The sequence below is a fragment of the Chelonia mydas genome, chromosome 1 (genome assembly GCF_015237465.2).
Source record: "Chelonia mydas isolate rCheMyd1 chromosome 1, rCheMyd1.pri.v2, whole genome shotgun sequence".
Classification (NCBI taxonomy): domain Eukaryota; kingdom Metazoa; phylum Chordata; order Testudines; family Cheloniidae; genus Chelonia; species Chelonia mydas.
Genome location: NC_057849.1, coordinates 332,564,372 through 332,590,385, shown reverse-complemented (window position 1 = coordinate 332,590,385; position 26,014 = coordinate 332,564,372). Strand labels below are relative to the sequence as shown.

The following is a 26,014-nucleotide window of genomic DNA, read 5'->3' as shown; positions in this document are numbered from 1 at the left end:
CACTGTTGTAAAAAAAGTAAACATAATTCTGGGATGTATTAGCAGGAGTGTTGTAAACACAAGAAGTAATTCTTCTACTCTACTCTGTGCTGATTAGGCCTCAACTAGAATATTGTGTCCAGTTCTGGGCACCACATTTCAGGAAAGATGTGGACATATTGGAGAAAGTCCAGAGGACAGCAACAAAAATAGTTGAAGGTCTAAAAAAACATGAGCTATGAGGAAAGATTGAAATAATTGGGTTTGTTTAGTCTGGAGAAAAGATAACTAAGGAGTAGGGTGACCAAATGTCCCAATTTTATAGGGACAGTCCCGATTTTTGGGTCTCTTTCTTATATAGGCTCCTATTACCCCCCCACCCCCGTCCCGATTTTTCACATTTGCTGTCTGGTCACCCCACTAAGGAGGGATATGATAACAGTTTTCAAGTACATAAAAAGTAGTTACAAGGAGGAGCCAGCAAAATTATTCTCCTTATTCTCTGAGGATAGAAGAAGAAGCAATGGGCTTAAATTGCAGCAAGGGGGGTTTAGGTTGGACATCAGAAAAAACTTCCTGTCAGGGTAGTTAAGCACTGCAGTAAATTGCCTAGGAGGTTGTGGAATCTCTGTCAAAGAAGATTTTTAAGAGCAGGTTAGACAAACACCTGTCAGGGATGGTCTAGGTCAGCGGTTCTCAAATTTTAGGAACCCGATAACCCCCATTTTGATTTAAAAAAATTTCGCGGACCCCCAAGCCCCACTCAAGCCCCAACCACTCAGCCCCAGGCCCCGCTCCCAATTCCTCCCCCAAGGCCCCGCCCTCACCTCACCTCTTCCCACCCCTGCTCCAGAGTGCACCCTGTCCCCGCTCCTCCCCCTCCCGCATGCCAGGGAAGCGGGAGGGAGGGGGAGAAGTTGATCAGTGGGGCCCGGGGACCCCCAGGGGTCTGTGGACCCCAGTTTGAGAAACGCTGGTCTAGATAATACTTAGTCCCGCTATGAGCGCAGGAGCCTGGACTGGAAGACCTATGAAGGTCCCCTCCAGTTCTAGGGTTCTATGGTTCTACAATCTCCTCAATCAGCATTAGTACGAGCCGCAGAACCTTCAAAAGACATTTTAAAAAGCCATAAATTGAACGTCTTCATTATACTCTTTTTTTCCACGAGAGTCAAAAAGAATAGAAAAAATGGGAAAAACAGATGCTCGGGGACGGACGTTCAAATCAGTTCACGAGCAATCCTTGACTGTTGCCTTGCCATGACTGCGACCATTATTAGTGGTTTTGAAAAGTAGCTACCCTGATGGGAAAAAGAAAAGGAGTACTTGTGGCACCTTAGAGACTAACCAATTTATTTGAGCATAAGCTTTCATGAGCTACAGCCCACTTCATCGGATGTGTTACTCTGTTACTCTGTTCCCTGACGGGGTGGCTCTAAGTCGTCAGGCTGGTGGACTACTTTTGCTACTACACTGAACTGGCGCACGCACTCACAGCCTGACGCACGCCTGGCACACGCACTCACACCCAGGCACACACCCCCCAGCTCACACAATCCCCGCTCCGACCAAGCACAGGGCCCACGCTCTCCCCGCCCCCCGCTTGGTGGGGCTCGGCAGGGGGCGCTGCAGGCCCTCGGCTCCAGGCTCTCTCTCCCTTGGCCCCACTTCCGCCTAGCGCCCAGCCTGCCCGGAACTGACGTCGGCCGTGTTGCGGCGGCGCTTCCGGCGGCGGTGTTGGAGGGGGGGCCCGGCTGCGGAGCTCGGCGCGGGACATGGACATTCTCAAGGCGGAGATCAGCAGGAAGCGGCAGCTGCTGGAGGAGAAGGAGCTAGTGGGGGTGCGGGCCGGCGCCGGCAGCGCGGAGGGGGCCGGGGATCGTTGGCCGGTGGAGGGGTTGGGTCGCGGTGGGGGCCCGGGAGTGTGCGATGGACCCTGGTTCTTGCGGGACCGTGGGGGTGGGTTTAGTTCCTTTAGCCGTTGCCAGGTCAGTGCGCACGGCCAGCTCCTGCCAGTGACCCGCCCCTCGTCTCTTCCTCTAGCGATACCCCGGCAGCCCTTCCCATGACAGAGACACACGAGATCCCTTGTTCCCATCATATTTGTCCCCCCTCCCCCGCTCGATGCACCTTGAACTGCAGGAAAATCTGTGTCCCCTTCAGTGAGGGGCACAAAACCTCGCCACCCCCTCCCCCCCCCCCCATCCTCAAGCTGTCTGATATATTCTGTATCTGGGCAGGGGGAGCAGTGAAGTGGCAACACTTGCAGTTGACCCAAAATGATTTCCCAGCACACTGTATGACCCGCTGCTGACAACTGTTACCGGGGGATCTGGCAGTCTTGTAAAGTTTGGGGTTGCTTCCCATGAAATGGAGACGAAGAGAATCGCTCCTGGTTCTTTTCTCTTTGCCTCCCCAGGCTTTTGCGTTTACATTACGGAGTTAAACTCACTTCCGGGTTCATCAGTATATGGGTGACTAGAAAACAACAAAACTCTGTGGGGTTTTTTTTTTAGACTAGCTGATATAACAAACCTGGAAAAGAAGCTAAAGTTTGCTGCTCAGTTTATTGCAAATAGTCTCAGGGGAAGTTATTTTGGTGAACTCTGCATGAAGCTATAAACTAAAGTCTCTGAGGTGTGATCACGTAGTCCTGAGACTGGCAAAAATCCTCCTTAAAGTCAGTGTGGAGTCTGGCGAGAGTGAGGACAGCAAGATCAGGAACTTTTAATCAAACTTGTTCTGTCTCACATACCCACGCAAATGCGTGGTTATATCACCTACACCCTGATCTGGGAATTTTATTCAGCTGTTGCACAAACCACAACACCCCAACTTTGCAGGCCATCTGATTTATTTAGTTCTTTAGATGATAAGCTTTTATGCTGAAAAATCCAGACTTTCATGTTATTGTTGTTAGAAGAGCTGAGATTATATAATAGCTGAGGGTACTTTATATTAAGTATTGAGATAACTACACCATAATATCAGTTGCCATCACGGACAGGACATAGTTTACTTCAGAGGATTTACTGCCTTTTTGTAGGCAGGGAGAGAGACTTTTGAGCTGGGTTCTATGCAGTGGGTGTTCCGGGCGTCCTAGAAAGCAGTTGTACAATCATGGTTGCAAACCGAGCTGTATTTGGACATGTCCACATGGTTCTGTCAAAAAACAATGTTTCTGTGTGGATGCACTAAACTGTTTTTAGGAAGAAATACAACAGCTAGCTATTACAGACAAATGATATCCCTGAACAATGTCCTTGTTTAATGTAGATATGCTCACTCTCTCAAATGGTTTCAGAAACTTTTAAAAAGTTAGGCCTTCTCCTTAGTAGTGACCCAGCTACATTAGTTGAAATTGATTAAAATGGTTTCTTACACATTCAGTTTTGTAGCATAGCTATGGCCTCATCATGCACAGTAAAGTGTGTGTGTGTGGGGGGGTTGGGGAGGGCGAGAAGTTGTATAAACCAGTTTCAAGTCCTGATAATATGAAAACAATAATAGATAGATCAGCTTTTTCAAACCACTGGGTGTTTTGGAGTGATTGTAGTATCTGTTGAACTTACCAGCCAACCAGATGGTATGATTCTTATTAATATTACTCTGATGTAGTGACTGGCATGAAAGGAAAGTAAATTGGGAGTGCCTTTGAGAATATTTTCCCCTCTGTAAGGAAATCTAGTTGGACTGGTCAAATCTTTGAGGCATTAGTGAACGGAGATTGGAATCAAGTTGTATAAAACTGTAAAACATTGTTTTCCTCCTCTCTAGGGAAACAGAAAATATTTCAAGCGCAGTGAACTAGCCAAGAAAGAAGAGGCAGCGTACTTTGAAAGATGTGGCTACAAGGTACTGTAATTACTCCTTCAGTGGTTCGTGTGCTCACTTTGTCTATATTTAATATCAACGTTCCAAATATTGTTGATGATAATTGTTGTTCTTTGTTCAATTTGTCAATGTTATACATTAGCCTGTAAATGAGAAGCCACCTGGAGAGGTATGAGTTTCCTAAAACATTTTTAATGCAGGAAAAAAATGCATGATATATAGCTATTTAAGTTTGTGTTATGGTTTGGCTTTTTTTCTTGTGGAAAGCATGAAATGGCTTGGGATCAAAGCTTGCCTTTTTCTTTTTAAATTGTGTTTTAGGCATGAACGCTGAATCTGGTATAGCCACCTTCCGTTATTTAAAAAAAAAAAAAAAAGGCCAGCTTGTAAACTAAGAACAAGTTTAAGGTCTTCATGTTGAAATATCCCAGAGAGATCAGCAGAGATAACATTGAGTGGGTGCTTTGGAAAAACGCAGCCAACTTGTTTAGTATGCGAATTGTTTATTGTTCTTCTTGGCCCAAACGATCCAGTGCTTGAAAGAGTTTAACAAAGCAACTTACTTTCTTTCAGGCAAAAATACTAGAAAGCAATCTTAAACTCAGGGTGCATTTTGAAACAAATGAGTGATCTGGAAGGCTTTGTTTATTTCCTCTTTAACAGCATCCCTTTAGGTAGTTTGCTGGAATTGATAGCATGATGGTTTATTTCAGGTGTGTGTGTATGAATAGATAGGGAGGTGCTCACTTCACTCTAAAGTTGGATGCTTTAATATACTCTTGTTTAATGTTTGCTAGTCAGAAATAAAAAGACTTGTTTTTAGTAGAGCTTTACCCAGTTGGTCAATCAGTCCAACACCCTGCTCAGATATAATGTTTGGTTTTTATAGATATAGACATACAGTTTACTTGTCAGAAAGAACCATTTTGACCACTATATGTGCATCAGAAACGGTTCTGAGAATCTAGTTATTGTACAGTCATTTCTGCTCGGAAGAGAGTTATGCTTTGTATTAGTTGTTTGAAGAACCATAAGTAAAAACTGTGCTAGGGCTAGAGGTTGTAGCATAATTGCAGTCCCTCGGGATAAGAAGGCCCATATATGTGAAAGGGGGGAGGTTTGTAGGTTTTTAGGTAACCTGTAAAGGTTTTATTAACTCCTTAAATTGCAGGTGTTTCCAGCATGCATGTGTCATTTGAATCCAGTCCTGCATGTTTCAGATTTGTTGTTTAAATGCAGGATGTGGCTGATAGGAGACACAAACAAAAGTTACGTTACCCAGGACTGGAGTTGGAATATCTATTTAGCTACAGGAATCTTCTTGAATTAAAACGTGATCTATAGAGAGGTTTTAAATGAGCTTTCTGGTTAACTTAGTGCTTTTCTAGAGCCTCCCAGATTTCTGCATTTGAACTTTTAAAATTTATTACTAAGGGGTAGAAAGCAGACTGATTCTTTTTTTAAGCGGGTGCTTTGCTTTGCTTATACTGCATTAGTAACATGTAAGCATTTGACTCACTTTTATAAAGAGAAAGCACTAAAGCAAAAATAATTGCAGCAAAGTTATTGCTTGTAACTTTGAGTCCAGCTGACTGAATGGCTTAAATCTTCCCTCATGTGCTGCTAACTGTTTGTTATAAACAAAAAATAAATGATTGTAGCCTAGAGAGTGTAGAAATTTTTCTGACATTGAGGTGTATTTCTCTTTATGTGCTTCAGCTAGTTCCTTTCTTATCTTTACTTATGGAGTTTTCTATTCCCCCCCCTTGCAGTGATGAGTTTTATTTTCAGTAAGTATACTGTCCCCCATCTGCCTTTTAGATGCTAACCATTGGGTTGATCCTCCATTGCTTGCTGACCCAAAACTCCCATTGATATCAGTGGGTGTTTTGGGTGAATCAGTAATGCAAGATTGGTCCCTGGATTTGCTAGTGTAGCACTAAATACAGATTTGTGCCCTGGTCGTGTAGGTCCAAATAGGTAGAGCCTTATGGTCCTTCTAATTTCTCATTGCAGGATTGGGGTCTTGGCCAGCAACAATATAAAAGCTTCATTTCTAGTCTATCTAGGACATCCATCAAGTAATTGTTTTAGAGAAAACTAGAAACTGGAACTGGCTTAACATATAGTCAAGATGCAGAGATGTCAACAAAATGTAATATACTGTCGAATGAAGTGGAAAATAAAAGTACCTTTTTAAAATCTAAGAAAGCATCTAGAAAGTTTCTACACTGCTCACCCGCACCCTCTGATTTTTTCCCTTTGTTCCAGAAAATTACCTGCATCAATCTGCCCATCTGATTTTCATTTATTTTCAGCAGCTTCACAGGTGTAACTTATAGCAGGGCTTTTAAAGGACTCTGCATTGACATGAGTGCTGTCTGTCTTTAAATATCTTTAATCATAAAAGTTTACAGCACTATGAAAACACCAAGTCATACAAATAAGAGGTGGTTCCACTTAATTCAAGAACCTCCTTTTCTGATGGAGGGGAACTGCTGATCCAATGCTACAGCTATGACGAAGGCATGGCGTGTTTTTGTGTTTTGCAATGAACTATGTTCATTTGACAGGGTCTCTGAAAGAAGCGTTTCCAAAAAACAAGAAGTCATTTTGCTGTTTGTATTCAAAATCCACTGTGTCTTTGTATTGCCTTAAAGAGGTCTCCTTCCCCATCCCTTAGAAGTGCACTTAGGAAAACGCTGGTATTTGTAATACGCTTAACCATACTTCCATAGAAGTGTATACTGACATAGGATTCTATCTGTATCGTTTTACTAGTATTGTGGGTATGCCTAGAGGCCTGATCACAATCAGGACCCATTGTGCTATACAATTGCATAGTAAGAAGCAGCCCCTGTTCCAGAGAGTTTACAGTCTAACTATGTATACCTTTGACACTATAGGTTTACTTCCCTGGATTTGTTATAATAGATATTATTATTATTATGTAGGTACAGCAGGAGGAGGAGGAGGAGAAACCAGTGACTTCATCAAATCCAGGGTTGGAGCTAGAACTGGCAGAAGAGAAGTTACCCATGACTCTTTCCAGACAAGAGGTAAAATCAAATATCACAAACTAACCTGAGACTACAGCAAATGGATCTAAATTTCCCCATTAGGGCTACATTTCCTAATGATCTGTAGCCCTCTATTTCAGGTTGTATCTGTCCTGCTACAAAATAATAGTTTTTAATTAAATAATTGTAATCTCAGTGCTTACTGCAGTGGTTCTATTTAGTTCTCATACAAGGGCCTTCTTTTGTCATTGCGCAAAACACTAATGAGAGAGAGCAGTAGCAGGTAAATGCACAGGGACGTTGTTTGGTGGAGAGCCTCTCTTTTCCCCCAAATCACTGCATGAATTCTTGCTTCTACTACCCTTCCAGATGATCTTTTGAACTATCTGATGAATATGGGATTAGAGGATTGAAGGCTGCAGGCTGAATTTTTTCAAATTCTGTTTTTCCAGCTTGTGTGTCTGTGACTTGTGAGTCCAAATCCAAATCAAGGTTTTAAAAAATGTTTCTACACGCCCCCCCCCCCCCCCCAAAAAAAAAAAAAAAAGTTAAGCTAAAGTTACTGATATACTCTTTCACCTTTTTAAGAGTAAAAGTTTTACAAGATCATCGTTAGTAAAACAAAACCCCTCCCCAAAAAACAGTAGAGAGCTGGAAATTCAGAATTAAGTTAATAATTAGGTTAATAAACTTAACCATGTGGAAGCGTGGAAATTCACAGTTAAGATACCCAGAGCATCTTAGCTGTGCCCTCTTAGCATTGCCAGACACCTATCTTCTCTTTCTGTAGTGAAGTATCAAAAATGTGCATCGTAGGCCGTTGGTCTCATGTTTGGTTTCATCCATACAGTCTAGTATGGAATGTGATGTCCTATCACCATGCATCAGAGCTCCCCTTGTAAGAACTGTAACTTCATCTGAGAGGATTTTGAGTGTCCACATGCCAGCTCTGTAACCACTGATGTTTGACTAGCTGTCTACCACGTGGAACCACAGGGCCTGATTTTGCAATATGTACTGAAAGTTCAGTGCCTGTCCGAATACAGGAGTCTGTGCAAAGAACCGTGTTCCAGAATGAACATCTCAAACTCTTCAAACTGCTGCTTTTCCAGACAGTCCGTTGCTATCCTAAAGTGGTGGCACTGCCAAATGTCGCATGTCCTATCAATGAGTGAGAGTGCTGTTTTGCCTATATTAAATGTAAGCTACCAGTGGGCCTGTTGTTTGTTTGCACAAAAGGAAACCTAGACCAAGTTAGCAGATTTGCAGTGAATGTGATGAGGGAGGCTGTGTGATTTAGCAGGTAGTGCATGGAACTGGGATTGTAGTCTTGACACTACCTGTCACTTGGTATGTGACCTTGGGTAAATTAATTTCTCTGCCTCGGTATACCCTCCTTTAAAATGAGGATATGTAAGTACCACATCAGAATATTGAGACTAAGTATATTAATGTTTGTCAAGTGCTCTGAGATCCATGGATGGAAAGGCTTCATGTAAGTCAGCCTTACAAACACATCATGACATCTTAACAGCCCAAGCACCAAATCTACTCACCCACACTCATGTTGATGAAAAAGGTTTTTCTTTCCCCAGTCAAATGGCTGCGTAGAATTTTGCAAAGTTTAAAAAACTGGATGGAATTTTCTCAAGCACCAAAATGATTTAGACGCACAGGTACCATGGACAGTCAATGAGATTTGGGCTCTTAAGTTACTTGGGCGCTTTTAAAAATCCCACTCTCCAATCAAAGGTTTATATTCTTGCATATTAGTTCAAAATAAGTCAGTAAAAAACTCCAGGAGTCTGTTTGAGATTCTAAACAGAATTTAGATCAGTAATATTTGAATTGAAATTACCTTTAACTGAAATGCTGTGGGAATTGTATATTTAAACCACAAAGTGGAACATTTTGCTGCTGCTGCTTAGAATATAGCGTTTCCCTTCCCTCCTGGCTTAGGTTGCTATTTTATGCAAAGTAAATTAAGTGATTTTTATTTTTCTCTCTCCAATTTTGCATAAGGGAATACTTTGTTGACTCTTTGCAGGTGATTAGGAGGTTACGAGAGAGAGGTGAACCAATCAGATTGTTTGGAGAAACAGATTATGATGCATTTCAGCGTTTGAGGAAGATAGAAATTCTTGCACCTGAAGTTAACAAGGTAAGACCAGATAAGTAATAGTTGTATGTGTAACTAGCTTTCTCTGAGCACTTACTGCACCTGAGGTGTTTCATAGGGATGAAAAATCATAGAACAATGAAAATTACCTTCAGTTCCCACCTATAAAGTCTCTGGGAGGATAATTTAAATATGATTTACTTTCTCTTGCCCTATTAAAATGGTCAAACTGGGCATGTTAATTTGAAGGAAGTTTTCAGGGCTTTGAGTTGGAAAAGAGATCTCTGGAAGGCAGTGACATCAGAAGCTGCGCTGTTGGTTGCATTCCATCTATGGGGACGGGGGGGTGGGGAAGCAGTGTAGTCTTTTGCTCTGAAACTTTAGCCTACTATAGGCATCCCTGTTTGGAGAAGAGTATTTTGAATAGCTTGCCTCTGAGCAGCGACAGATTATTAACAGGAGGGATGCACTGTTTCTGGTATGCAGTTATAGTTTTTTCAAATTCCTTACTTCTAGATTTAAAAAATTAAAACTTTTTTCCAATGGAAAGTACAGTTCAGCTCTGAAAAGTGACTTACGATAGCATCTTAATTAACAGATAGGTTCCTTGTGTGTTAGGGTAGGTCTACACCAGGGATCGGCAACCTCTGGCACGTGGGCTGTCAGGGAAAGCCGCTGGTGGGCTGGGCCAGTTTGTTTACCTTCAGCGTCCGCAGGTTCGGCCGATAGCAGCTCCCACTGGCCGTGGTTCACCGCTCCAGGCCAATGGGGGCTGCGGGAAGCAGCGTGGACTGAGGGATGTGCTGGCCACCGCTTCCCACAGCCCCCATTGGCCTGGAATGGTGATCGGCCGAACCTGCAAACTGTGCAGGTAGACAAACCGTCCCGGCTCGCCACCGGATTTCCCTGACAGGCTGCGTGCCAAAGGTTGCCGATCCCTGGTCTACACGTACGGTGGCATGCAAAGTACAGATAATGCACGCCCAGCTAGCTCTAGTATAAATGTCCGTGTAGATGGTGAGACATGTCTTAGGCAGGTTGAGCAGAGTGCCTTATATGCCCAAACCTCCAGGGTATATTCCCTACATGGGCTCTCTACATGCCCAAGCAGTGCCTCCCACCTCTACGCTGCTGTTTTTAGTAGCGCGAAGTTCCCTGCCACAGTCTTTCCCTGCTGCAGTGAAAAGCTCCAGCAGCAGGGGAAAGGCTCTGGCAGTGGGGAGGCCGCAGGAAAATCCAGCAGCACCCTGCTGCCAGCGCTTTCCCCATTCTCTCCCCCTGCCAGTGCCTTTCACTGCCGTGTTTAGCTATACACCACAGTGACAAGTATGGATGCAGCCTGCCTTTTACTCTGGCATGTAGCTACATGTGCAGTGCCTGTACTCTGTATGTTGCTGTAAGGGCATACATAGCCTTAATCAGACATGATCTTTCAAGGAAGGGGAGATGTTTTAGAGCCTGTCTACTTGGGAGTGTGTCAGTGTACACTGCAGAACTTTTAGTGCATGATCGCAAGGTGCACACATTGAGTTAGTGTGTGGCAGGTTTGTGCACTATAGATTCTCATCCCAGCTTGCAGCACACTAACTCACCATGTAGACAAGCCCTGAATATTTCCCAGTGTACCCTGTTGGTATCTGCAACACAACTAGAAAGAGTGAGCTGGATTCTGTTCTCTCTCATTCATCATCAGCATTGTTTAATTAGGTGTCACTGGTTTGAAAACCCTCTCAAGCCTGTCTCAGGTCTCCATCAGGCTGCTAAACAGGGGTCTGCCCAGTCAATCTGGAACCCGCTGGTTTTGTGCAGTACCCATGTCTGTCTTTTCCTTTCTAAAGACTTGAAGCAGGATAAACAAGACAAATGTTTGAAAGAAGTCTTGCTGACAGAGGTCTCATCCCACTGAAGTCAATGACAACACTGCCATTGCCATTAATGGAAGAAGGACTGGCTATAAGACAGTAAATAAAATTCCTTCAGGAATTTTTGAACACGTTTCAAGCCCGTGTAGTTGTTTAGCTCCACTTCAATAGGGTTAAAAGTAGGCTGATGATTAATTGCAGTTAACTCATGCGATTAACTCAAAAAAATTAATCGCGATTAATCGCACTGTTAAACAATAGAATGCCAATTGAAATGTATTAAATATTTTTGGATGTTTTTCTACATTTTCAATATATTGATTTTAATTACAACACAGAATACCAAGTGCACAGTGCTCACTTTATATATTTTGATTACAAATATTTGCACTGTAAAAATGATAAACAAAAGAAATAGTATTTTTCAATTTATCTCATACAAATTCTGTAGTGCAATCTCTATCATGAAAGTGCAACTTACAAATGTAGGTTTTTTTTGTTACGTAACTGCACTCAAAAGTAAAACAATGTAAAACTTTAAGAACATACAGGTCCACTCAGTCCTACTTCTTGTTCAGCCAATCGCTAAGAGAAACAAGTTTGTTTACACTTACAAATGGTGCCCGCTTCTTAATTACAATGTCACCTGAAAGTGAGAACAGGCATTCACATGGCACTGTTGTAGCTAGTGTCGCAAGATATTTACATGCCAGATGTGCTAAAGATTCATATGCCTCTTCATACTTCGACCATTGTTCCAGAGGACATGCTTCCATGCTGATGACACTCGTTAAAAAAAAGAATGCGTTAATTAAATTTGTTTTAATTAAATTACATTAAAACTGAACTCCTTGGGGGAGAATTGTATGTCCCCTGCTGCTTTACGTGCATTCTGCCATATATTTCATGTTATTGCAGTCTCGGATGATGACCCAGCACATGTTGTTCATTTTAAGAACACTTTCACTGCAAATTTGACAAAATGGAAAGAAGATACCAGTGTGAAATTTCTCGAGATAGCTACAGCGCTCAACCCAAGATTTAAGAATCTGAAGTGCCTTCCAAAATCTGAGAGGGACGAGGTGTGGAGTATACTTTCAGAAGTCTTAAAAGAGCAACACGCTGATGCAGAAACTATAGAACCCAAACCACCAAAAAAGAAAATCAACCTTCTGCTGGTGGCATCTGACTCAGATGATGAAAATGAATGTGCGTTGGTCCAGACTGCTTTGGATCGTTATCGAGCAGAACTCGTCAGAAGCATGGACGCATGTCCTCTGGAATGGTAGATGAAGCATCTAGGGACATATGAATCTTCAGTGCATCTGGCATGTAAGTAACTTGCAATGCTGGCTACAACAGTGCCACGCGAATGCCTGTTCTCACCTTCAGGTGACATTGTAAATAAGAAGCAGACAGCATTATCCTCTGCAAATGTAAACAAACTTGTTTGTCTGAGCGATTGGCTGAACAAAAAGTAGGACTGTTTGGACTTGTAGGCTCTAAAGTTTTACATTGTTTTATTTTTGAATGAAGGTTTTTTTGTACATAATTCTACATTTGTAAATTCAACTTTCATGATAAATTTCAGAGTAACAGCCATGTTAGTCTGTATTCGCAAAAAGAAAAGGAGTACTTGTGGCACCTTAGAGACTAACCAATTTATTTGATCATAAGCTTTCGTGAGCTACAGCTCACTTCATCGGATGCATACTGTGGAAAGTGTAGAAGATCTTTTTATACACACAAAGCATGAAAAAATACCTCTCCCCACCCCACTCTCCTGCCGGTAACAGCTTATCTAAAGTGATCACTCTCCTTACAATGTGTATGATAATCAAGTTGGGCCATTTCCAGCACAAATCCAGGTTCATGCTTTGTGTGTATAAAAAGATCTTCTACATTTTCCACAGTATGCATCCGATGAAGTGAGCTGTAGCTCACGAAAGCTTATGCTCAGATAAATTGGTTAGTCTCTAAGGTGCCACAAGTACTCCTTTTCTTTTCATGATAAAGAGATTGCACTACAATACTTGTATTAGGTGAATTGAAAAATACTGTTTCTTTTGTTTTTTTACAGTGCAAATATTTGTAATAAAAATAAATATAAAGTGAGCACCATGCACTTGCTATTCTGTGTTGTAATTGAAATCAATATCTTTGAAAATGTAGAAAACATCCAAAAATATTTAAATAAATGGTATTCTATTACTGTTTAACAGTGTGATTAATCACAATTCATTTTTTTAATTGCGCAATTAATTGCAATTAATGTTTTTAATCGCTTGACAGCCCTAGTTAAAAGCTATTTTGGTTCAAACATCTGAAATTAACAAAAATGGATGATTGAAGCACTCCTGTAGTCAAGAGCAATTGCTGAAAAGATGGAAATAAGTAGATAGCTGTACTCCAAGCTATAGGAGTAAGGGAACTTGTCTCAGGGTAAGGCATAGCCTATTGTATTATTTAAAGACCTGTGCTATTTAGGGGGACGGTGCACAGATGTTTGGAGTCATTGTAAATAAATGTCAGTGTTTGTTCAGGGCAGAGCAGACGGCTGGATGAGGCCCCGCTGACGTATTTTTTGTGTTTGTGAGTTTATTGCTCATGAAAGGTACCATACTGATAACCCTGAAAGCTGAGTCAGTCCTCCTTGTTTTTTTTTTCCTGAAAATATCCGTGTCTGCTGGTTGGTTTTCTTCTTAGTCTGTTATCCTGCGGAGACTTATCTAGGTGGTTAATTTTAAGCATGTAAGTGATCCCACTGAGTGCATCCAGTGGAACTATTCATGTGCTTAAAGTTAAGCCGTTTAATAAGTCGGCTTGGCAGAATTTGATTTTAATTGATTACTGTCAGTAAATGTTGATTTCAGCTGACACTGAAATCGATAGGGGAAAAAAATATCCGTCAGTAACAGCTGGCATGTCTGCAGGGATCTGGTGCCATCAGCCGTTTGGCCATGAAGGGAACCCTCTGCAGCTCTGCTGTCACAACCCTGTTCGCTCAGTCACCAGCCAGGAGTCTGGGAGCCATCCCCAGGCAGGAGCTGTTCAGCAGCAGTGTGACTTCTCCTGCAGCTGGGGGGTCATCATTCTCTTTACAGTTCTGGCCAGGGATCTCTGCTCCATTGGCCTGGGACAACCTCTGCTTCCCTCCCACCCTGGTGTCTTGGAGCCCCCGGCAGTCCTGTTCTCAGCACTGCCCTAACCTCAATCCCAGTCCTACCCCCCACAACTGGAAATGTAAAAATAGTTAATAATAGAAAAAGATCTTAAAATAAAAAATTAAAATAACCAAAATTAGAAAAAAATAAAAATTGAATTCTGCCAAGCCTATATTTGTCTCTGCAGGATTTGACCCTTAATGAACAAATGTGATAAGCTTCCTTTGATTATCAAAAATAAAATAAGATCGTGATTATCTAGTAACTATTTCTTCTCCCTTTCCTAGGGCTTGAGAAATGACCTGAAAGCAGCTTTGGATAAGATTGACCAGCAGTATCTGAATGAAATTGTAGGTGGTCAGGAACCAGGAGAAGAAGACACCCAGAATGATCTGAAAGTCCATGAAGAAAATACTACTATTGAAGAATTGGAGGTATGCAGTGAGGGGGTTTTAACTCTGTTTTTCAATACAGTTCTATGTCCTTGTACTGTTATAGAGAAATTTAAGGCTGGTTTTAAACACAGGTGCTTCCCTAGGGCACCAACGTCAAAGGGTACCTTTCTCTTCCAAAACAACAAACATTTTTTGGTCTCTTTAATGTTCCATGATAGTCTGGTGTTCATGGACCTTCCCTCTGGGTCAGGACATAACTTTTATTGGAGACCAGCACTTCGCGTAGGTGAATGACTCTCTCCTGTCCCTTACACAGTCAGAGGCTTACAATACAAATGCTCAAATATGGGATATAGATGTTACAAGTGAGATTAGTGCAGGCAGCAAGCAACTCACAAGCATTCAATAAAGTCTGTACACATACTTATAATCGTAATACCTATTTTAACGAAACTAGCACACAGGTGAGCCAGACTGACTCCAGCTATGTATTTGTCTTTCAATTGAGTGTAGCCGTAGCCTAACGGCTGGTCTGTGCTACAGGAGGGAATCGATCTAAGTTACGCAACTTCAGCTACGTGAATAACGTAGCTGAAGTTGATGTACTTAGATCTACTTATTGTGGTGTCTTCATTGCGGCGTGTTGACGGGAGACGCTCTCCCGTCGATTCCCCTTGCGTTTCTCCTTGAGGTGGAGTACTGGAGTTGACGCTAGACACGATAAATCAACCCCTGCTGGATCGATCGCTGCCTGTCGATATGGCCGGTAGTGTAGACTTATTCCCTTAATTGTCAAACTGTTTTCAGAAGTTAATCCTTTTAACATCCCTTGAAACGTCTATTAAAGAGAAATACCCTGATTTATAACTTGGAGCTCATTCATCGATTGCAAGGCCAGATGGGGCCATTGTGACCTCCTGTATAACACAGGTCAGAGAACTTCCCCAGAATGATTCCTAAAGCAAATCTTTAGAAAAGTATCCAATCTTGATTTAAAAATTGTCAGTGATGAGGAGAATCCACCACAACCCATAATAAGTTGTTCCAATGGTTAATTACTCTCACTGTTAAAAATGTATGCCTGATTTCAAGTCTGAATTTGGCTAACTTCAATTTACAGCCATTAGATCACGGTACACCTTTCTCTGCTAGATTGAAGAGTCCATTATTAAATATTTGTTCCCCATGTAGATACTTATAGACTGTGAGCAAGTCACCCATTAACCTTCCCTTTGTTAAGCGAAATAGATTGAGCTTCTTGAGGCATGTTTTCCAAATGTTATGTTAAGATAATTTTGCAAGGCGTACAGTTACTGGCCTAAACACTCGGGTAACTAGTTTTTTCTCTTTCCAATAGGAGTTCTAATAATCACTAATTATGATGGAGGAGATGGGGCTAATGTTTTAAAACCTTAATTGTTTAACTTTGTCAAATATGACCTTTTGGGTCTGTATTTGTACCAGCTTGGTCTGGGCTAAGAAGTGAATATTTTTGGAAAGTTTTTATATTTGTTTGGCCATTTTAGCGGTATCTGAACACACATCCACAGTTTTATGCCTTTAAACTGAGTTGAGGTTGAACAATAAAATGTTGTTTAAAGGGACATGACAGGTTAGGTTCTAAATTTGGGTTTTGTTTTAAAAATTTTAGGAAATGGATGAAAATTAAATTCATGAAATTAAAAATATATATACCCGGGAAAGGGTCTTTTTAAGAATTTCTGTGAAAGTGAAGTTGACTATTAAAATAAAAAACAAAATGAAAAACTGACCCCGTTAAGAGAAATGTAAAGTAAACAGAAGCTAAATAGTATAAACAGTGGAATAACTTCAAGGTGATTGTAAATTCCCATTGAAATCCATTTGAGCTATGGGTGCTGAACGTCTTTGCAAATCAGGCCAATTATTAATAGTCAAGGGATGCTTTTAGATTAAAAATCATGATTTAGGTTTCTGAAATGTAAAACTGGTTCTTCATCACTCGATATCATTCATAGTTTCATGGATGTTGATGACATGTGCTGGATTATTGTCACTCTGTTCCCAAAATGTTTGAGACTACTGGCTGTAAAAATTGCGTTTCTAAACACTGGTGATGCACCTGACAACTTTCCTTTTTTGACAAATATGTATCACAGAAGGATGAGGAATTGCTTTGTCTTTTTCCCCCCCCCCTCTTTCAGGCTTTGGGAGAATCCTTAGGACAAGGTGATGATCACAAAGACATGGACATCATAACCAAATTTTTGAAGGTAAAGAACTTTAACTTGGTTAATTAGTTATATTTGAGCCGTAGCAAAGATTCAATGTGGCTGAATATACTCAGGATAGAAATGCCAGTTGTGGTTATTCTGCATGTCAGTTTTTATTTCCACACTTAGGGTGGGATTCTCAAAAGTGCTCAGTGCCCGGGAGCTCTCATTATTTCCAGCAGGAGCTGGTGGGTGCCTGGCACTTCTGAAGAATAGGTCCTTATTTTCCAGTCTTTATTAACATGGTTTTGGTTATGCCTTGTTCTGTGACAATGAATTCAGTAGCAATTGTTCTTAAATTCAGAGAGATTAAGCAGGATTATGGTCACTATGTACTAATATGGTGCATACAAAAAACTCCATTTTTTAAAAAGAAAAGCAGTGCATATTGGAGAAAATGAAATTCCATCTGTTTTCACAAGATTTAGTAAGGGAATTAAAGAGAATTCCACTGGCCTCCACCTATGGCTTCACTGAAGAAACTCATGTTTAGGAAACTAGGGTAAAGTAAACTGCTTTCCTGGCTAGAAACCCACCTGGTGATTCAGTCATATATCTTGGTCCTCAGGTAACTAATTAGAGTATCAAAAGTCCCATGACCTTTGAGCTGTAACTAGTTGTGTGAGTTCGTATATTGAGTGTTTTTTGATGGTAACCAGACGTAAGAATTTTAAGATAAGCCTGGCTCTCTCCGACAGTTCAGGTATTAAAGTGAGGGCAAGTTGTGTTGGCTGAGCTTTTGAGGCCCTACGTTCAATTTGATGGTGTTTTTATGTTTGTCTGGAATGCATTAATGCTGCATCTGATCATCTTTAAAATTTCAGGGAATGCTGTTTGCAGGTGTAGGGGGAAATGAGGGCACATGGAGCTCCTACCATGGGGGGAAAGGGTGGAACTGGGATGGGGGCACACAGAACCCCTGGTGATGGGGAGAGGAAAGAGTGGCACACAGCTTCTGGCATTGGAAGAGATTTCGAGGAGTCCCAGAAATAGAGGCGGACAAGAGGGTGGCACACAGGGAGGGGTGTGTGTGTGTGTGTTGAGGGAAATAGGCAGATGCAGGGAGCCCCTGGTGTGTCAGTGAGTTTGACCTGCACAAGCTATGAAGTGTGGTGCCCCTAGTCATGTATTTGGCTTCACATATAATGTGTTAAACATTCTGTGGGCCGTGGTCTGAAGGGAGTGCTGAGCGCGTGTCCATTCCAAGTGAGCCTGAGGCTGTTGGCATCTCGCACCTACATCTCTGCTTTCAATTTATAGTCCAACTTGCCTCCATCACTGATGTCCACCTCAGCATCTCCCTAGTTTCCTTCTTCCTCTCCTCTTTGTACCTTCGTACCTTCCACCTCTTATGGCATGTCCGGTTCCTTGCCTCTTTTCATTCAAGTCCCTCCTGAAACCCTGCTTTTTTTAGTTTTGACATTTATGCTGCACTTTTATGCAGACATTTTACTGGTGTAGCCACTAGGTGGCACCGTGGCATAAATTTACTCCTTCCTTTTCCAGTTTCTTCTGGGTGTCTGGGCGAAGGAGTTGAATGCCAGAGAGGATTACGTGAAACGCGGTGTGCAGGGGAAACTGAACAGCGCCACACAAAAGCAGACAGAATCCTATCTGAGACCTCTCTTCAGAAAACTGCGGAAAAGGGTGAGGGATCTTCAAAATGACAGGGTCCAGCTGGACTTCTCTTCACCTCTGCTTCCTAACTGTGCTTCTTATTGATTGTCTCCATTGTACAGATGGGGAAGTGGAGTCAGAGAGGCTAAGTGACTTGCTCAAGGTCATTCAGTGACGCAGTTGGGAACAGAACCCCAGTCTCTGACTCGCACTCCTGTTTAACCACTGAATCCTAGTGCCTGCCTAAAATAGATGCCTTCCCAAATGTCATAATGTGTATCAGTGATCCAATGGGTTGCTTATGTTTTATTCACAACTCTGGCACAAGTTACATAACCTGTGTGTGCCTCAGTTACTTCATTTGTACCAGTGGTTTTCAAACATTTTAGGCTGCGTACCCCTTTCCAAATAATGCATGCCGCATATCCCTGTCTGAGATAGGGTCACAATATACCTACGATTAGATTGCCAAGTGTTACTAAACAAAGTGCGTTGTCCGCCAATACAGGATTTTCCTTGCGTGCCCCCTGACGAGAACTCGCATACCCCACTTTGAAAACCCCTGATTTATACAATGGAGATATTTATCCTCTTTAAAGTGCTTGAGACTTGTGGCCGCAAAGCTCCGTGTAAGTGCAAAATACTATCGCTTTCAAAAGCTATGTATTGCTCAGAAGTAAAACTAATGTTTTTTCCTCTTTCAGACTCTCCCTGCAGACATCAAAGAATCAATAACAGATATTATTAAATTCATGTTGCAAAGGGAATACGTGAAGGTATGCTTACTTATAAGCTTCTAAAGTGTTCAAGCCATGTAGTATTAATTAGATGATATACTGTGAATGTTTCATTTTGGCTTCTCAGAGGCATGTCGTCAGAGAGAACACATGTTCAAACAAAACTGACATCAGCCTCTGCTGGTTAGGCACCAGGTAAAGGGATGTGGGGAATTCACTGATTGTATAGTTCCTGGAACTGAATGGCAAGTTTCCAGGTTCTGGTATGGTATTTAATTCTCAGGCAAAGAGAGCAGCTTGGAAGTGTCTTGGATACATCTCCTGCTTTATGGTCAAACCCTGCTTGATTTACAATCTGAGAGACTGTTGAAGTCAGTGCAGTTGCAAGTCCAGGCAGAATCTTGCTGTAAATTATTATATTAACTTGCAGAGGAAACTTGAATGGAAATTTCAACATTATCTCTCAATTAATACCACATTATGTGTTTGACTGCTGTATGTAAAATATCAAACACACATAAGACCTTGTCCCTCCCTACATCCTGTATTGGACGTACCCACATCAATAGTCCTGTACAAGCTTAAAGAGGGGGTGATGTTGAGGGTAAATTATTAAAAAGTTTAGTGGACACAGTGTGCTTAAAGGAGGAGTGAGAGGTTTGGCATACAAGAACAATCAAAGTGTTACATTTTACTTTGAGCGTTCTGTAGCCACCTCCAGAAATGAAACTGGAATGCCAGTGGTAGTTCTATACTAGCTTGTGTGGGTGGCAGGAGAAATGGAGCCTTGTAATTCCCCTCACTTTCCCAGCAGTATGATAAGACTTGTGAGGATTTGGGGTAATCTGCCTAATAAACAAGCCTGATTTTGTCTCTGACTTTTCTTAAAATTTGCTGGCCTAGGACAAGTTTAATTCAAGTCACTTTAAGGCCAAAGTGTATTTTTCAATTATGCTTTGTGTAGTCTAAAAGATCCCCTTCCAACTCATTGCCAAGGAGAGCAATAGGGCTATGATATAGTATATTGGTGGATCAGCTGTGCCTATCTGTTTCACAGATGCTTGATTTTATACTCATTAAGTCGACTGAACTGGGCACTTTGAGTTCACACTTGGAAGCTTTTGTGAGGCTTGGAACTTTTAAAAACACATTGTCTCCTTCTTTATTTCCCCATCTCAATTCCTAGCAAGAGTTGTCCTTTGTCACGGTCTGCTGTCTTGGATACTCTTTGGTTTGTACAGAATGGTGTACACTATGCATGCTATGTATTTAATTACATCCAAATATATTAAAAGGTAGCAAAATCAAGCACTTGAAAATAGGGAAATGCCAGAATTAAGGCAAACCATTAACCTCTGCATCACATACCACGCTGTGTCAAAGCAGGAACAGATGCCAGTTCTCCAGAGTGGCGTTCAACTTCCTTAACCAGGAAGCCATCCTTTCTCTTCCTACAATCCCCTGCCTCATTTGCTGCACATCTTCCAGCTTCCTCCTACAAACAGCATCCTTCACTACACAACCCTGACTCATGCTAGCCTGTGCACTGCATGAGGCAGGAGTCCTGTGGAAAATATAGTATGCGATCATGTAATTCTGGCATTTCCCAACTTTTGATTGTTACAATTGCAAAATTAAGCATTCTTTGAACATTTTGTAGACTATTTCCTAATATAAAAAAAGCCCTCAAAAAACAAATTTCATCATGTCGAACCATACTGACCCCCCCAGCATGAGCTGGATATAGATCTTTTGATCTACAACGCAGACCTCTGTTACTCTGCTAATTGAGTAACTGGTAGCAGTAGTAGGCTGCTATCCTCTGGACCAGTCACTAGAGCCGGGGATAAGATTCGAACTTTGCCAGGGGGTTTCACAGCTAGTTGCTGACTGCTGGGGAATGTAGATTTCCAGGTTCTGCAGGCCAGTGCTGTATGGATTCTAGACCCTGAGCTTTTAGCCTGTTTGTGTCTCTCTCTGCTTTTCTAAGTATTTGTAAACTTTTTTTTTTTTCAGGCTAATGATGCCTACCTTCAAATGGCCATTGGAAATGCTCCCTGGCCTATTGGTGTCACTATGGTTGGCATCCATGCCCGAACTGGTCGGGAAAAGATTTTCTCTAAGCATGTGGCCCATGTTTTGAATGATGAGACTCAGAGGAAATATATTCAGGTAAGGGCTTAAGGAGTGTTAGACTCTGGATTCCAGAGGCTTCACATTAAAAGTTAGGAAGACCTTTGAATAGTGCAAATTTTATAAGCACAAATGATATGGCAAAAATAAAGGGTGGTAGGTACGGGCTGTTGCCTTTTGGCTCTGACCGAATGCAGTATCCGTTTAATAACCAAGGCATCCTGGACCCGTTGGGGCTCTCCTGCTGTGGTTTAGGGATGGAGTCTAATAAGTCTTTTTTTTCCATCACCTATCATGATTCTACATTACGGCTGAAATAGCTATAAACCCATGCTTCAGTCTCCTGGGCTCCATCATTTTCTAACCTGTAGCATTAACATCACATATTGTGTGGAGTTTATGATACTGTTGCTGAATTGACTGAACAATGAAACAAGTTTCCAACTTGGTCTTGTATTTCTGCAGCCAGACAGACATGGTGGTTCTCTTAGTGTAACTCTCCTTAAAGGGACACCAACTCAAAATGGGTACAACATTGCAGGTTCAGATAGAGCCCCCTGTTAAATTACATCCTGAACTGAAAAACTGATTCCTTTAAGAATTGGTGTACGAGCTTTTCTGATGATGTATGGTAGGGCCCCTCAGCAGAGGGGAGCAGGTAGGTCTGAGAGGATTACCCCTCTCCTTATCCCATATAAATACATGTTTGGCTGTAGCAGCAGATCTCAAGTAAAGCCCTCCCACCTTCTCTATGGAACCTGCAGAAATAGTTCCATGGGGCAAGGAACTTCCCTACTAGCCAGTGGCCTCTACCCGCTGGGCCCTTTTGAGCGGTCCTTCCTGCTGCAATACCAAGACTCCCATGGCTTCCAGCTCCTGCTATGAACCATGATGCCATCTCTGCTGTCACATTACCCTGGGGGAAAAGGAGAGTATCTTTTATTTTGCGGATCATATGAGGAAATGTCTTCCTCACATTGCCCCCCGTTTCGGACGTTCAGAGAAGCTAGTGGTGGCCCTGTAACTAGGGGATGTCACTTAGAGGAAAAGGAAGTGTCACTCAGATTGCTTTTGGGGCCCCTGACTGAGACATGTTTGAAGCTGTGTATTTTCTGAAATACCTCAAGTTAAGCTTCAGCATCTTCATGCCGTTCTCTCTGAAAATACTGTACTTAGGGGCCTTTAGGCACTTAAGTCAGAGGAGGGTTTCAGCCCTGGGGGCTAAAAACTGAGCTCTAATGGGGGCTTTAATATAAATTTCATCTGTAGCCTTGGGAAGTCCCTCCGTTTATGTTCCTTCTTCTCTAACATGGGGATAATCCTTACCCCAGAGGGCTATGTGATATCTTCTTCGAGTAGCCTTCTCAAGTTGCAGTGTATTTGACTGTCCTGCAGAGGTTTCTCTTCCCATTATCTCTAATATGGGCTAAATTTGCCTGTCCAGGGCATCCTTGTGTTCGTCTCCCAACTGTGCAGATTTCTGTACAAATCCGTCCCAATCCTCCTTCACTGTGGGAAGAATTTTCAGGACTATGCTGCTCAACCACAAGGCTAACTGTACAGTCATATGCAGGGTTAACGTTTACGCATGTGTGTGCTTTGTCTTCACTACAAACACACATAATAGTCTTTAGTAGATACGGTTTGTATTTGGGTTATGCAGGATCTTTGCTGCTCAGCCCAACAGTGTCAGGTGCACTTTGATTTGTTTGCTAGAAGTCCAGGGTTACAGCATCCAAAGCAAAGGGTGATCATTTAGGGCTTCTGATTTTTGGTTTTAACCGATAAACACCAGTAAAATGCCCCTGCTTTACAATAGAATAAAATAAATGGTGTTTAACCATAAGCACTGAGAAAACATCAGAAATAGTTACTTGTCTCTAAGCCCTTGTCTATGTGGAGCAGCCATGTGTCCTACGGGGGCATGGCTTTTAAAGCGCTTTAACATATTGCACGTTAATTGGACCATGCAGACCCTGCTGGTGCTCAGTAAAGGTTTCCCAGTGCGCTTTAACCTAGTGCTGTTTGAAGCTGTACTACATTAAAGTGCAGTGGTTCTCAACCAGCAGTCCTGGGCCCCTTGGGGGCCCATGAGCAGGTTTCAGGGGGCCACTAAGCAGGGCCAATGTTAGACTCACTGGAGCCCACGGTAGAAAGCTGCAGCCCCCCTGGCATGGGGCTGAAGCCCAGGGCCCTGAGCCCTGCCACCCTGAAGCCTGAGCAGTGTAGCTTCATGGGGGGGGCCTTGTGGCCTGGGGCCCCAGGCAATTGTCCTGCTTGCTACCCTACCTTTTATATGCAGAAACCCAGTTACTGTGACACAGGTGGGCTGTGGAGTTTTTATAGCATGTTGGGGAGGCCTCAGAAAGAAAAAGGTAGAGATCCCCTGCACTAGGGAACATTACAAAGGGTTTCCTTATTATAGTATTTACTACTTCAATGAGCGATGTATATAATACACATTACAGTCTCTAAAAAGAAAGCCCAGAAACATTTCTGGACACCTACATAAAACTCAAAAATTGCTTCCTTCCCCCCCCCAACCCCCAAATTAATGAACCCTGAAAACCAGAAACCCTTGTGATAATGGACAGCGCCAGGTAAGAATGTCACTTACCACAGAAAGGCCAAAGCTCCTGCAGTGCCAGGGCTAGACCTTCTGCCAAGTCACGCCTCCTGTCAGCTACAGGTCACGTTCCAATCTAAAGCTGCAGGGGTTGCAGAATTCATGGCAAGCATGTGTCACACCTGCCAGCTAGTGGTACCTTGCCATTGCAGCCTAGCACACCACAGCCGAAGCTGGGGTCACTTTATTCTTCAGTCCGTGTGCTGTTTACGTGTCTTTTTTTTTTTTTTAGAGAGTCCGAATGATACTGTCAGATAGCTTAGGCAGTAGTAGTGTACCCAGGATAAGAGAGAGAAAGGTGGGTGAGGTAATATCTTGTATTGGACCAACTTCTCTTGGTGAGAGAGAGAAGCTTTCGAGCTTACACAGAGCTCTTCTTCAGTCTTTTAATTTTAAACCTAAGTATAGTATAAGAAGCAAAAAGTACAAATGGTGAAAGTATTTATCACAGTTAACCTGATAGTGCCAGTTTCCTCTCCAGTTTCCTAAGGTCTAAACAGCTAGTGACAGTTAGTGATACGTGTTGTCCCATGAATCTGTTTGAACGACGGACTAAATTAATAGATTATGCCCCACTATTCTCTCTGCTGTTTGGAGCATTCAGCAAATCCTTTCCTTGCAATTACCCTGTCCAAGAGACGTGTGTCTTCTGGAAGATGCCTAACTGTTTGAAAAACCTGGTAACACTGGTGTGGGTCGCTTCTGTGCCCGAAACTCAAAGTTGACCAGGAAATAGTTAAGTTGGTTTGATTGCTGCTGGTTTATTACAGACCTCTCCTTGTTTTCTTGACTTTCTAGGGGTTGAAGAGGCTCATGACCATTTGCCAGAAACACTTCCCAACAGACCCATCCAAATGCGTGGAGTACAATGCCTTGTGAGTCTCTCGGCTGCCCAAGGCGTAAATCATTTTCTGCTCTCCAAGACCCAGAGAGAGAGGAGAGAATAGCCCAGACTTCACTTGAAATCGACTAAAAACTTGGGGTGTGCCTGGAGCAATAGCATAACGTCAAGGGCTTTGTCTAGAGCTTGATTTCTACAAACCACCTCTATTTATGTTTCTTTTAAGCTCTGTGTACATTACACTCAACCAATCCTGAACCCATTTGGGATTTTGGGCGGGGAGGTCTTTATTTTAATTATTCTGGAAATCATAGGGGCCGAACATTATTTCTTTTCCCACAGCTCAGAAGCTTAGGTCGTGGTCATCTGTTGCTTTTATTGGACTCTTTCCCATTGAGGTTGGCATGGGCAGATGATTAGAAGGAAACAGTTGAAACTGAATTCTAATTATTTCTGTAAATATGAACATTTCAGTATCTAATCTTTCATGTGGTATTTATCAGAAAAAAGACTCACATATTTCTCAGCTGAAAAGTACAGCCAAACTGGTAAAAGTTTTTGATCTTGAATGGATCTGTTTTTTTTTTTTTTTTTTTTAGTGGAGCTTTTAATATGAACCTTGTGAGCTTGGAGTAAGGAATCTTTGGGCTCTTTAGGTTTTCAAGTTCTAGTTTACACATCTGGAGAAGATTGCAGCCTGCTGGGCATTGCAGTTAGAATAATTAGTGGTGGAAACAAGACCTCCCATGGGCAGGTATAGTATTTCAAGTAGGCACTGACCCTTGCTATCATGCACCCTGAGTAGGGAGGAGTGGGAATGATGCTCCCTCATTTACGTGTACTACAGAAACAGTGGAATATTGAATGGTTGTTGAAGTCGTAGCAATAGTGATTCCTGTGTGCTCAGCAGCCAGGCTGTTCTTCCAATATGCCTTGGCCTGTCCTGGAGAGACATTTCCAGGGGTTGGAGGGTCGCTCACTTTTCTTGCTTATTTAAATCTTTGACCTCTCTGCAGAGGATGCTAATTACTGCCAGTGATGGGAGTGGTTTTTGTGGTAATGGACATTGTCCCAGTAGGAACTGGAGTTAGATCACTCACACACAACACAGGCTACCAGAAGGCCCTGACATGGTGACAACTTTTAGTCGCAGCTGACCTGGGCTGGGTTCAAACTGTTGTTAGCAATGAGAGAGGCTTTCTCTCCCAATACCAGTCCCATCAGTCATCAGATCTTCTGAACAGTGACACTTTTATGATGTGGACATGTATGTGCTCAGACTCCATAGTGATAATCTGAATCATTCACAATCCATCCCTTACAAACCCTTGAAGTACCACCGAGTTTCATTTAGCAGGTTGGTGCTTATTTGAGTCCTGATCCTAACTGTGAAGGGGGCAAGGGAAATGTGTTATTAGAAGACAATTGTTTCCTC

The 26,014-nt window shown here is 42.3% G+C and overlaps 1 protein-coding gene across 2 annotated transcripts; it reads left to right on the top strand.

Annotated features, from left to right (window-relative positions):
• Nucleotides 1–1,656: 1,656 nt before the first annotated feature.
• On the top strand, nt 1,657–25,148 carry PRPF18 (pre-mRNA processing factor 18). Of its 2 annotated transcripts, none has more exons than XM_027823328.3 (10): nt 1,657–1,820; nt 3,757–3,834; nt 6,768–6,872; nt 8,881–8,994; nt 14,266–14,412; nt 16,557–16,625; nt 18,132–18,272; nt 18,947–19,018; nt 20,996–21,151; nt 24,537–25,148. In XM_027823328.3, the coding sequence occupies exons 1-10, from the start codon at nt 1,755–1,757 to the stop codon at nt 24,615–24,617; spliced, it is 1,029 nt and encodes a 342-aa protein (XP_027679129.1). In that variant the 5' UTR covers nt 1,657–1,754; the 3' UTR covers nt 24,618–25,148. The 2 variants fall into 2 exon arrangements, with proteins under 2 accessions (XP_027679129.1, XP_043408674.1); XM_043552739.1 differs by having other exon boundaries at nt 1,667–1,820; nt 16,512–16,625.
• The last annotated feature ends 866 nt before the right edge of the window (nt 25,149–26,014 follow it).